Source organism: Felis catus, chromosome B3, assembly GCF_018350175.1.
Source record: "Felis catus isolate Fca126 chromosome B3, F.catus_Fca126_mat1.0, whole genome shotgun sequence".
NCBI lineage: Eukaryota > Metazoa > Chordata > Mammalia > Carnivora > Felidae > Felis > Felis catus.
In genome coordinates, this window is record NC_058373.1 from 131428891 (window position 1) to 131443053 (window position 14163).

Sequence of the window (14163 nt, forward strand, 5' to 3'; positions counted from 1 at the left end):
AGAGTGGTAGTCAAAGGTCACCGTAAGATTTCGAGCTAGTGTAACTGCTTACATAGATAGAGCGTGAACTGAGAATTAGAGAAAACAGTTAATCTGGGGATATATTCTATCTGAACGGCTGAGAGAAAGCGGATGAGATGTTGAGTGGGCAGTTTAAAACACAAGAACAGGGGGGACTAAAGACGCAGATTTAAATCATTAGTTCTAATTCTACCACCAACTCATTTTGAGACTTTGGGAAAATCGATTAACCTCCCTGGTTTGGACTGGTTTCTGGTTTGGAAAATCAGTGAGGAATGTTCTAGATGGGTCATGCTATGATTCTGCAATTCCTACTCTGGTGTCCTTATTACCCACTCTTTCTTCATTACTTGTGGAGCCCTTTCCACCTAGCAAGAGGCAAAGAGTAACAAACTACAGGAGAGAAGATTTTTTTCACTAATGCAGGACAAAGTCAAGAGACTGAGAATCCAGAAGAGGCAGCACCAATACAGTCTGTTTCCACAGAGCAGGGGGCACCAACACCACAGTGAATTAGACAGAATTCAACATGGACACACTCTAAGCACCTCTCCTGAATAAGATGCTATTCTACATAAGACAAGGGCTGTTAAGATGAATGAAAAGTGTCAAATTATTAACTACATTGGGAAACGGGCTATCTCCGTTTTTAAAAAATGTTTATTTATTTTTGAGAGAGAGAGAAGGAGAGAACATGAGTGGGGGAGGAACAGAGAGAGAGAGAGAGAGAGAGAGAGAGAGAATCTCAAGCAGGCTCCCCAGTGTCAGGGCAGAGTCCAATACGGGGCTCGAACTCACAAACCTTAAGATCATGACTTGAGCGGAAATCAAGAGTCAGACTCTTTACCTACTGAGCCACCCAAGCGCCCTCAGGGTATCTCCATTTTAAGCAGACCAACCCCTCTCCTTCTACTTCCCTAAGCATACCAGCACATTCTTATAGTCTTGCTTTTTACTTACGGTGTTTCTTGAGCATTCTCTCCCCACTATGTCCACATCACCCCAGGCTATGCAAATCCTATCCTGACCGCCTAGCTCAGCTCCACCTGAAAGAGCTCTACACAACCTTCTTTTCCACAGCCGCCTCTCTCATTAACTCTATGATTTTGAATCATTTGGTGTTGGCTCAAATGTGCTGAATCTCTTCCCAAATAGATGTCCAAGCACCTAGAGATGAAGCTCTCTCTCATCACACAGTAAGAAGCTCACAACATATTTCAGAGTAAGTCATGCGCTACATACAGAAGAAGTCACTTACCTAGGTCACCTGTAACTTTGTAGGTTCCATTTGCAAAAATCCAGAAGAAAACTCCTCTAGCGCTTCTAATCAAGATACCACCTTTATTTACTCTTCCCGCAATGAACACGCCTCCCTTCTCAGGAGTCTCTATGTAAACATCACACCTCACAGTCAGGTTGGACCTGCAGAGTGAAACTGTTCATTAGCACCTTTTATTATGCCACTCCAGGTAAGGCACAAATGTGTCATTTCACAGCCACATGCCTCCAAACTTCTAATTGAGGTGAATATGTGACTTGCTAAATCTGTGTTTGTGGCAGGGATGGGCTTCAAGAATCTTCATTGATGGGGGAAAAAAAAAAAAGCATCTTCATTGATAACACTTTTAAGTTTTATGTGACTAAAGTTAAGCCATTTCGTTGCCTCTTTCAATGAGTTACTGAAAAATAGTATTTATGGTTTTAAGTCTCTTAAGAACACATTTCTTGGGGTGCCTGGGCGGCTCAGTCTGTTGAGCATCCAACTCTTTCAGATCAACTCATGATCTCACAGTTCATGTGTTCGAGCCCCGCATCAGGTTCTATACCCACAGCATGGAGCCTACTTGGGATTCTCTCTCTCTCCCTCTCTCTTTGCCCCTCCCGCTCTCTCTCTCTCTCTCTCTCTCTCTCAAAATAAGTGAATAAACTTAAAAAAAAAAAAAAACACATTTCTGATCTATGATAAAACAACTTCTCAACCTAACAATATAATGTTAAAAGAAGCCTTTTTTCCCCATAGGAATGCATAAAAGGTCTGTTTCCATACAATTCTGAAAAAAAAATTTACTAAATTTCCATCTGCTAAGAGAAGCAGTGAAGACAAAAGCTTGGAGCCCCTAGGAGAACATACTTTGGAGCTAATATTTACCTTTAACTCGAGCAAGACTTAAAAACCCCAGAAGAAAGATCTAAAGGTATTTCTCTGCAAAGACAGAGGCAACTCTCCTGACACTACAGCAGGGGTTTTCAAATTTGAGCAGCACTGAAATTGCCTGGAGGGCTTGTGAAAGTCAGTCTGTCAGCCCCAGACCACAGCTTCTGACTCAGGTGGGTTGCGCTGGGCTCTTGAATCTGCATGTCTAGCAAATTCCCAGGTGATGCCGGTGCCACTGGTTCAGGAATCCCTACTCTGAGAGCCATTTTCCCCTACAGAGCATCCCTGTCCCTATAGGGACAGTAAAACCCTGGCCCGGCATCACTGATCAACAGGGGCACATCAAAGGAGAGGAAATTCAGCCAATCAGCTACTACAGCTTTAACAGTGAGCTCTGCTCCAGGCTTCTTTTATAAACCCTACTAGATGCCTTCTGCAATGATACAACCACCCCAAGCCAAAATGATCTCTGAAAATAATTTACCTCCTACTCAAACTTGAACTGTGAACAGGAAAGCAAGCATGCACAAAGCCAAGTAATAAGGCAAGCAATTTACCTAAAAGAAAACTAAGAATGTCAAGAAATGTATTTTGGAAGCGGGGAAAGTTAGATCTAGAATTATGTGGCTTTCACACTTCTCAGATTTTTATCAGTGAATTTTGCACAATAAAATTTTACTCTGTAATGAAAAATATAAAGGAAGTAGCTACAACAGGCACACAACAATCAGGAAAATCCACGTTGAATCGTCTAACCAAAGCTGGGCTACTTTACAGAAAAGTCCAATGCAAAGTTAACAGAAGCACAGTCTCTCTTGTACATCCTCCCCAGCAGAGGGAGCTGGTCTCTCTACAGACTGTCACCAGCAGGAAACTACTAAGGATCAGAAGTGCTCCATACATCCCCTACCTCTGTTCTGACTCATCAGAAGTGTGAATGTGTTACAGCACCACAAACTTACTCTATTTAGAGTCAGGGTGGGAGAAGATCTAACCTCCTTTGTTTACATCACATTCCAGAATGGAGATTCCCCAGGCAGAACTTGCCCGCAATTTTACAGCGAATGAAGGAGAATAAAAGCGTGGTCTGGTCTTCCACAGCCACAACCTCTTGGTCGTGCTAAGGGCACAAAAACCAGCCTGTGCATTAAGCAAACTTATCCAAAGGGATGCAAAGCTGGGATGTGTGCAGTGAGAGGTCATTTTGTGGACCGTCCGCAGATCCCAACCAAAGCTCGCTAATACGATGAAAGTCTTGAGTAGCCTCAGGAAAGCCTACCCTCCATAGTCAAATTACTGGGTTGGGACTCAACTAAACCTAAGTATGAGAGGGAAAGTCCCACCACAAATACGGTCCTGAAGAAATGATGGCTGTGCACACACTGAGAGCCGAGTTTCTAAAACAGCACTATAGGTAAACCACACTCATCCCCCGCTCGTCTTAGGAAGAAGACAACGATTAAAACGAAGCAGTGAGGTGTAGTCCAAAGAGAGGAGCTACGGCACCAGACAGTCCTGGCCTCTCACCCTAGTTCTAGAACTTACAAGTATAGGATCTCAGGCAAATGTTACCCGGAAGTCTTGGTTTCTTGATCTGTAAGGTGGGGAGGATGATAGCTCTGCCACAGGTAGTTGTGGGAAGTATGACCCAGTTTTCCTTCCCTCCTTTCCCCACGTTAGAGGGAGTCGCAGCCAGAAAAAAAGAAATGAGCATGGGACTTGTGGGGAATCTCTGAACAGACCTGGCTACTTTGAATCCAGGAGGAAATACTGGGAAAGAGTACATAACAAATAGGATGAGCCCAAATGTGAAAGGGTCTTGGAAGTCAGACACAGACGATGAGATCTGATTCGGTAGCTGAAGAGAGTCACTGCAGATTCCTGAGCAGGGAATCACACAATGAAAGCAGGGCTAAGAACGATGAAAACGATGCCTCTCGACAGGCATCACTGCTCTCTCCTGGTTCTTTCTCTCTCAGACCCTGTGGCTCTTTCCCTCTCTCCCCACTTTCCCCCTCCACCTCTCCCCACCTCCTTACCCACTGCAGCAGGAAAGAGGAGTACTGCCATCTCAATACATAAAATCTTCAAAGTTATGAATACTCTCGGTTACTCTTTGGATGGTGCTCGATCTCATCTCTCTACTATAATTAAGGAGTCTCTCGATATTTCTAGAGTCCCAGCCAGAAATAAGAGTTTGGGTTCAGAGACAGCCAATCCTCCGTAGTACTCTAGGGCAGGCGAGGGGGAATGATAGTAAAGGCCAATCTGCTTCTCACTATTGCCATCTACCGTCACCTGGTAAACAGATTTTCCACGAAGGCTAAAACAGTGTAAGTCTAGAATGGATCCAGCAGGTGGCAACCCCAGATCAACAAATGAACTCTCCAGCAAATCCACAAAAACCCCACAAATCACAATGTCTATTTATAAATAAATCTTCAATTATAACTGGGTCCAAAAGTCCGCAATTTTTATACTAAAATCAATCTGTTCCAGCAACAATCACTATTAAATTGAGCAAATCTGAGGGAAGGACACTGAGGCATCATAACCGTGGCTTGTGGTCATGATATTCAGCAATTATCACACACTTATTAGATTCTTATACAAGGAAGACCATTGAAAAGTCTTCACTTCAGGACATATTCGACAACATGAGAGGTTATTTCAACCAGGTCTACATACGCACACCAATTTTACATACCATTTGTAATCTCCTATAACACTGATAGTGTTGTATGCATCAGCGGCCCAGGTAATGGGCCGCTGATTGAGAACTTGGCGCAGCGTGAAGCGATGCTCTCCAGGGTCTTCGATATTCGTAAAGTATTCAAAGACACCAGTCTGATCTGCAAAATTCGGAGCTTCACTAAAAAACGGGTAATCTGTTCAGAACACAATAAATTCTCCATTTAGTACAAAGTCTTCACAGAATCTCTGCTGATACTTCAGCACATTTTAAAACACTTTGAAAAGTCCTAAATAAGTAAATGACACTAATAACAAGTGGAAGTTTAGGGTTTAGGTTAATATTGATTGATTTCTTTTTTATTTGAGAGACAGAGAGAGAGAGTACAAACAGGAGAGAGGGGCAGAGAGAGGGGGAGAGAGAGAATCCTAAGCAGGCTCCACACTCAGCACAGAGCCCGATGCCAGCCTTGATCCCACAACCCTGGGATCAGGACCTGAGCCAAATCAAGATTCAGACGCTTAACCGACTGATCCACGCAGGCGCCTCTCAAGTTCCCTCATTTCTAAGTGGGCATGAGGACAAGAGAATTAAATGAAAGAATGTATGTGAAGTGTGTACATAAACCAGCATCTGGCAACGGCTCAATAAGAGATGGTTTTGTTATTTCTAGCATCTGTCAAACAAGTTTCTAAACCCCGGGTCACAGTCATCAGCTGGGAGATTAGAAAAGGCTCACCATATCAACTACAGAATTTACAAATTACAAATTGTCTTCTATTTCTAAAATGAGGCAAAAACAGTTGGGCCCACACTATGAATCTGTTCTTGTTTTTATTAAATTACAGTCTTACAATGCTGAAGGCTATAGAAGAGCAACTCTGGTCATCATCTTACAGCTATTTCACACTTCATGCTTTTCTAAATGCTTCCATATTCATAATTTGAGAAATTAAGAACCATATAAAGTAGTGCTACAGCCTGACTTACAGTGTTTAACTTTAGGTTTTAGTTTATTTTGTGGTCAACAGAGCATTACATTTTAGATCTGAAGGTTTCGAACTGCCCTTCATTCCTCAGGTCACAGAATAGCTTTGGTGCCAGGGGAACTTCTCTCTGGTTAACGAGGCCATATCTCAGGGCAAGGCCTCATCTACTGAGGGCAAGAACAGTTACCTCTGCTGACACAGAAGTCAGCAAAGGAAAGCAACAGGATTATGCCTGGCGGCATAATTCGCCGATTCATCTAAGAGGCCACTTCAGAGAACTGCAAGAAAACAAGGCACCAAGCAACCCTGGGAGTCCCTGTGGTCCATGTCATGCAAATAATTGAGAGGAGCCCAGTACACAGTCCAAAGGGCATCGTCCTGCAGTTAACCAGGACATCACTTGCTGGGAAAGGGACATGAGACCCTGTGGTTGGGCAGTGAGCCGGGGTCATCGGGAGGGGGTACCAGGAGTCTCCAACCAACCATGCTGGAAACAGCAGCCCTGCGGCGATAGGAGGGTCAAGTCACTCTCTCACAACGGCAGTCTCCCTGCCTGTGTCTCTCCTACAGCCACAGATCTTAGGAGCAAATACGAGAGCCAGCTGACCCTGCCTGTGAGGTCCACAAGCTGCACGTCTAACTAATCAACAAGTTCCGTCACCTACTGAGTGACCTGGGCTATCACCACGATGACCGTGCCTTCTCACGTGTCCAGCAGTTCTGCTAAATTACCGAAAATCAAAAGCTTTTGCAACAGCTTTAGGACAGCTCTTCCTAGAAAAGCAGGAGAGTGCAAGTATAAAACTCCCGGGCAGAGCAGACGATGAGGTGAAGTAGCCAAGGGGAGCACTGCTGCCCTCAGCCATCAGGCCCCTGACACTGAAGAAAGAGAAGTCACTTGACCTTGGGGCTACAGGAGGATGCCAGGAATGGCTTCCGCTAACAGGGAAGCGGCAGGGTAATAAACCTCAGGCTTCACCGAAACCAAATTAGGATTATAGCTCTCGTTCTGACATTGACCTCTACGCTTTTTTTCTGGCACTGAAAACTACAGGGTCCTCAAGTCGAGAGTCACCTTGAGGTAACACAAAAATGAGACCTCAGTTACCACGTGGACATTTACAGCTACATTTTACAGCCACTTTATCACGCACGAGTTCGACACATAGAAATCTACCCACTACTGGTTAGGTAGGTTAAGTTTTAGTTTTAAAAAAACAAGCAAAGAATGAAAAACTCACCAACATCGAAATCATCATCATACACCTGCGGGAAAGGCTGGGACTCTGGAGGCGGCGGGCAGCTGCCCTTGCCCCCGGTGGTGAGAGTGGTGAGGGTGAAGAGCTCGTCTTCCTGCAGCTCCAGCGTGAAAGCGCCACCGCTGTCGAGAAGCTGAGAAAAGAAAACACGGAGGTCAAGGCCAGCTGCGTTGGGCTCCTCTCATTTGGGCCAAATAACTTTTTGAAAAAAAAAAAAAAAAAAAAAAAAAAAAAAGAGCCAAACTCACTTCTGTTACAACTTCATAACCACTTGTGAAGGATACATCCAATACCAAGGTCTTTGCGATCTTTTTCTTAAGTTATTCAGAAGACTTTATAAAATTCTACTTTGTAGGTAGGACTTTAAAAGAATTTCACTACATGGAGGGAAGGATGACTAGACAACACCAAAACCTATTTCTATTAGTCTGTTCTTTTCCATTAGACTACAAGCTCTCAAAGCCTGTGTGTGTTCAATACATGTATGTAAATAAGAGATCTGCCTATTTAGTGTTTAGGAGTTTACTAAGGTGGAAAAGTCCATAAACAGCTTAACCAGCTGTTAAGCACAAAAAACCTTCTACTATTAAGAAAAACAAGTCCTGCTTCTTTCATGTTCCATACATATTTCAATTAGCAAGTTAGGTTTATGTCACATCTATGCTTTTGGCAACTTAATCTCTTTAAGCCACATCTCCACAAAATGAGGGGGGAAAATACATACCTCGTAGGGCTGTTGTGAGGATTAAATAAGACAATGTTTATAAAATGCTTAGCTCGGGGCATGACCTTCAAGAAACACTCCCTACATCACAGCTGTTCTATGCTAAATGTAGATCTCTGAAGACACCAGAATCCTCTGCATAATGAATGTAGGCATTAGATGTATGCCCATTTTGTGAAATTTGAGCAGCTTTTTGTCCTACTTTGAATTAAAGGGGTTTATAGCATACCTTTGCTTTAATAATAAATTGTTGGTCAGACCTATGAAATACGTAACACCATATTCTGGCTCAGGTATACCCCCCAAATGATATTATTTTATTATGGGGAAAATCAATTTTACTATCCTATTTCTAGCAATTTATTGTACAAAAAGCAGACTGTTCATTTTTAGAATTTAATATATGACCGGTGTTCAATCACTGATGGTGACTAACTGATTCACAGAACATTAACAGTTTCCAGGAAAAGTAGATTTGTGTCAGTTACATGAAGTAGTGTGCCTACTTGGACCAATTCGTTCTTTGAAACATTTACTGAGGAACCCCCATGTGCTAAGCACAGTAGCAGGGACCTGAGGTAAAAAGCTAAATGAGGCAGGTCTCCAATCCTCAACGTGCCCGGTATGGTGAGGGAAGTGTTTAAGTAAGGACCCGTGCCTAGATGGCCGTGAGCTAAGACTGGTAGGGAAAGCTTCAGGGGAAGCGACACTTCAGCTGAGTTTTGAAGGAAGAAAAAGCATGTGCAAAGTCACAGAGGTGAGTAAAGTGACATGCCATGCTGTGAAAAATGCAAGAAGATTCGTGTGTACAGGCCACGTTAGCAGAACACGCGTAGAGAGACGAAAGCAGTCTTTTACCCCATGCGGTGACAACGAGGGTCATGTGCTACACTAAGGGAGGTCAACTCACAGGAAAAATCACTGAGGGACTTAAACAATGGACTGACAAAAACCAGATCTGGATTCTGGTCGCAGTGTGATGGGTGGCCCGGACAGAGTCAGACTGGAGGCTGAGAAAACAGAAGGTAGTTTCCAAAATCTTAGGAGAGACGTAATAAGGAACTGAAATAAGCAGTAGCCAGTGGGAATGGAGGAGAAAGGATCGTGTAAGAAAAACATGTCAGTGATAGAATGCTCTATACTTGATCAATGATGGTGTATAAAGAAAGAGTAGGTGGGAAAAGACAGTCGCAGATGAGATTCAATTTTGTGACTTGGGCGGCCAAGGGATGGGGGTACCATTCACTGTGGCAAACTAGATACTAAGAGCAAACACACCTATAAACACACACACTCCTATTATGCCTTGAGGAGGATTTCTATAAATGCGCGCGCACACACACACACACACACACACACACACACACTCACACCCGCTGGGAACAACTTTAGCTCTATTATACTTAAGCCACAAAATCAGTTATAAAATTAAAAATTCTTAATTCATTAATCAAATGTCTGTTCTCTTTTACTGTTTGCAATGTTTAAAACATATGAATTTATTTGAAAACTACCCATAGAGAATCCAGTTGTTTAAAAAGAAATCTCTTCGATGGTTTTCCAAGTCTGGTATACCACACCTGTAGCTCTGGTATTTCACTCTGAGGAGAAAACACACAAAAAAAGCATAATTGAGTAGGTCATCACATCCTCTGACGATTTCCAAAATGAGTAAGTACCAGCAAGAATGAACCGCTGATAATGCACACTCTATTTCTATTTGCCAAAGACCTACCTCAAGTCATCAATAGCAACATTCTGAAAGTAGGAAGAAATTGTTCAAGCAAATACTTTATGTCCTGTAAATACAACAGACTTTTGGCAAACATTTAAAAAGATTCTGGTGCCTTTGCTTCAAAAATACTCACTATTGTACCTGTGTGAAATGCTTTTTAGGAATTTTCTGGTACTAATAGAACAATTCTTACATAATTAGTAGTCAGAAAAGGCACTGTATTTTCTGTATTCAAATCTAACAATAGGTAGAAATAACAAGAATCTTGTGCCTTTTTACATTGTTGTTGTTGTTGTTGTTTCTTTGTACAGAATACTGAAAAGATCAAAGTTTGAAAGTTCCCTAGACTACATAATTGATGCTTCTACCAACAAGAACAACTTTGCTGCAAGTGACTTTGGGTAAGTGTTCTTCAAAGCCATGGAGACTTTTGCCTGCTAGTGGCTTCCCCGCTGTTTGACTAAAACCAGTTAGCAGATAGAAAACACCACTGCTTCTATTCATTTATGTACAAATGCTTAATAGCTGGTAACACACATAAGACTTCACTTGAGAAGGGCTAGCCTGTGATAAAATATATAAATTCTCAAATCAAAACCAAAATAAAAGTCCCACATATTTACTTACAAAAGAGCCCTTTAGAAGGAAGGTAGCAAACTGGTGCGACACATTGAAATAAGGCAGAAACGGCCGTATACACCTAGAATGTTTATGGCTCTAGGAGAAAAAAAAGTCATGTAAGTAACCCAAATGATATACAAGCTATTATAGAGGAAAAAAAAAAAAACTAAACATTTAAGGCCCAAGATTAACAGAATAACACATATTAGGTGAAAAATAAGAGTTTACTCCATATCGCTGAAGACTTTTTTTCTAGTATAACCTGTACTGAAAGTCTATTGAATATGTCTAGTCAGAAGTAAAGCTCCCTGGCATTTTGACTGAAATAAACTTTAAATTCACAGCTAAACTGCAGAGTCATTTTATATTAATTTTTATATTATAATGTTATTCCACGTAAAATGCATCAAATGAAAAGCAAATGCTTGTATGTTTTCACCAAAAAGGCATCTCATCTTAACATAAACTTCAAATACACAACTAAATTCAGTAAGTACATACAACCAACAGTTCTCAAATTGACAACATCATTTTTTACTAAAAATAGTCACTATGGGCTGGGATCAAAAGAATTATGAGACATAATCCCACTTCAGGGGATTCAACAATCCCAGAGCACTGAAGCAGAAGGCCAGGCTTTGTGGGCAATAAAAAAGTTACAATTGTTGTTAGAGATTTCAATGCCTCATCCTCAATAGATGATGTACAACTAGACAGAAAAGCAACAAGGATAGAGGCGATTTGCACAACTACCAGGAGCTGGCCTGGACTCACATCTGTAGACCACCTCCCCCAGCAAGAGCAGAGCGCACATCCTTTTCAAGGGCACATGCAACATTGACCAGGGAGCATCATATTCTCAGCCATGAGAGAAGTTTCAACGTTCAAAAAGATTCAAGTCACACAAAATATGTCCTCTGACCACACGAGAGAATGAAATCAGAGATAAATAACAGAAAACCCTCTAGAAAAATTCCAAAATATTTAGAAACCAAATAACAAACTTCTAAATAAGCCATGTTTCAAAGAAAAAGTAAAAATAAAAAGGGAAATTAGAAAGAATTTTGAGTTGTATCAAAATAAAAATACAACGTACAATTTGTGGGATGCCACGAAAGGAGTACTTAGGAGCAAATTTACAGCACTGAACACTGATTACAGAAGAAAGATATGACACTCCAGCTTCCACCCGGAGATAGTAGGAAAGGAGCAAATTAAGAGCCAAAGTAAGCAAAACAAAGAAAAAAAAAATAAAGAGCAAAGGAGAAATCACGTAAACAAAACCCAGAAAAACGAGAGAGAATGATCAAGAAACACAAGCTGATTCTTCAAGAAATCAATAAAATTGATAAACTTCTAGCTAGACTAATCAGGAAATCAGGATAAAAAGAAAACACAACTTGCCATCATCAACAGTAAGAAAGGTGACATCAACACAAATTATATACATATTAGAGGAACCACAGGGAAAAACTTCAGTAACTTTATGCCCAGAACCTGAACAACTTGAGTGAAATGGAAAAAAATTCTTGAAAGACACAGAAACCCAAGCTCCCTAAAGAAGATATGGATAACCTGAATAGCCCTGATGGCTGCACTGGGAAACTCAGGTCGGCCTTGAAGCTTTGCTCAAACATGAAGCCAAGCGACCGCAGGCTGGTACACTGCCTGCCTGAGCACAGACACGTGCCCCCCAACACGCCCACGTGGCCCACGGGCAGAGGCCAGGAGACGTGCAGTTCCAAACAGAAGGAAACCTCTGCACGGTATGAGCTGATCAGCAAGGTAGCTATGCAGAGCCTTCGGTGGCCACACGCGATAAAGCCACAAACTACAGAATTTGTTCAGGAAAGTCACTACGCAAATAAACGGCGGCAACAACGATAAAAAGCAATGATCACCAATGCTAGACAGGAGAAAATCTGATTTCTACAGCTGCCACATTACATTATGTAATATGGCTAGTTTTCAGCAAATAATGATATTTGTAAAACAAAACAAAATAGCAAAGAGTGGCCAACACGAAGGAATGAGAGTGCTCGACAGAAACCATGTTTGACCAAGCCCAGCTTTACTTGCCACATACTAGACTTCTAATCAAAGACACTAAATCAGGTATTTAAATGTGTTCAAAGAGCTCAAGGAAACCACATCTAAAAAATGGAAGCAGAGCTCTACTTCCAGAATGGCAATGTGGGGCGCTCCACAAAGTTGCTCCCCAGCAAAACTGGTGGAAATGATTTTTAGAAAAATGGAAATGATCCTAAGGGCATGCAACAAATAAACTTTTATTTAAGAAAATCTACTCTCAGTAAAAAGAGCAAGAACCCGTGGCATTTAAACCACGATCCACTCTGTCCCTTTCTCTGTTAGCCAAGTGACAGAAACTGCATGCCAAGTAGGGATAGCCAAGAACACAGGGCTTCCTCCTCCCAGCTCACAGCTTGAGGCTGCAGGAGCTTCCTGGGAGAAGCAGAATTTCAGCATTTCTCATCCCCCACCCCCTCAGCTACTCAATGCCAATGCTAAGGAGCAGCAAGTATGGCCAGGAGGCTGGGGGTTGGGGTGTGGGGGTGCTCTCTTCCTCTGCACAGCTCCCATTCGTGATTTCACCTTGGGATACTGAGAGTACCAGGATGCCAAACCTCCACCCCTCACCCTGTGTTCCTAAAGCAGCAGTGTTACAAAGAGAGAACACCCTTGTCCACATCCCAGCTCTAAACTTCAGCTTAGAGATTTTTGTGCAGGGAGACAGACAGGCTGTGAAACAGAGAACTCAGAAAGTCTCCCCAAAGAAACTAATACAGAGCAGTTATAGTTGGTAATGATGCTCTCAAAAATAATAGAGCTTCTGGGGGAAAGCAAATAAGAAGAGACTGGCAGCTTCCTTAGATACATTAGCTTAACCACAACCCAGCTAGTTTGCTACAGAAAGACACAGAAACAGACAGCTGAGAAGAACCCTTTTGAGGTCAGATTAAACCTAAACATTAACCTCAGACACCACCTCTGCAAAGAAACTGGGGTTTGACTGGATCAATTTGTGGAGCTATTTCAAGTCCCAGGGCAGGGCTGAAAACAATAGAGCAATCTACCAGCAATTAACAGAGAGGTGTGATAAAGAAGTTCCTGGGAAACCACTGCCATCCCAGGGTGATCCTGCACAGGTCCATAGCTGCACCCTCTAGGAAGCAACACCTGGGGCTTCATGGTGCAGGGGGAAATAAACCTCACTAAAATACTCCAGCCAAACACTATATAAACATGCAAGCAAACAATAACAGGGGGGGACCAGGACTCAGAGCTGCTACATGATATCGTATAAAAGGTAGGGCTTTCAAAAACAAAATTAGGAGAAATTCAAAGAAACAAAAAAAATTTGACTCATACACAAAAAAGGAGGCAACAGAAGTGGCTGTGAGAACAAGCAAATGTTGGATTTAACAAAGACTTCGAAGTAGTCCATAGATAAGTTTGAAAAAAACTAAAGGAAACGGGCTTAAATAAGAACGGTAAAGGGAGGAATAATCACAATGTCTCATCAAGTGGACGATATCGATAAAGTGACTAAAATTCTTTATAAACCCAAATGGAAATTCTGACGTTGAAAAATACAGGAACTGAAATGAATTCACTAGAGAGATCAACAGTAGATCTGAACTGGCAGAAGAATTCGAGAACACGAAAACAGACTGATGGAGACTGTGCAACCCGAAGAAGCGGGGCGGGGGAGGGGATCAAGAAATGAAGAAAAATGACAGAACCTCAGAGAGCTGTAGGACCAGTAAGTACCAGCATACGCACCATGGGAGGGTAGAAAGTAGACAGAGAAAGAAGCAGAAAAAAATGTTTGCAGAAAAAAATGGCTGAAAACTTTCCAAATTTGATGAAAAACAATCTACAGATCCAAGACGCTCAACAAACTCTACGAGTGAAAGCAAAGAGTTGTACACAGACACCGGTAAAA

The 14163-nt window shown here is 42.1% G+C and overlaps 1 protein-coding gene across 12 annotated transcripts in view; it reads right to left on the reverse strand.

Moving 5' to 3' along the window:
* Positions 1 to 14163, reverse strand: part of GALC (galactosylceramidase) — a 147916-nt gene that overhangs the window by 96357 nt on the left and 37396 nt on the right. For all 12 annotated transcript variants that reach the window (XM_023255914.2, XM_023255917.2, XM_045060337.1 and 9 more), the window contains 5 exons: positions 10203 to 10292; positions 9355 to 9441; positions 7099 to 7249; positions 4884 to 5064; positions 1280 to 1443 (listed from right to left, as the gene is read on the reverse strand). In XM_023255914.2, coding sequence (XP_023111682.1) covers positions 1280 to 1443; positions 4884 to 5064; positions 7099 to 7249; positions 9355 to 9441; positions 10203 to 10292 — 673 coding nt within the window. The remainder of the gene's footprint in view (positions 1 to 1279; positions 1444 to 4883; positions 5065 to 7098; positions 7250 to 9354; positions 9442 to 10202; positions 10293 to 14163) is intronic.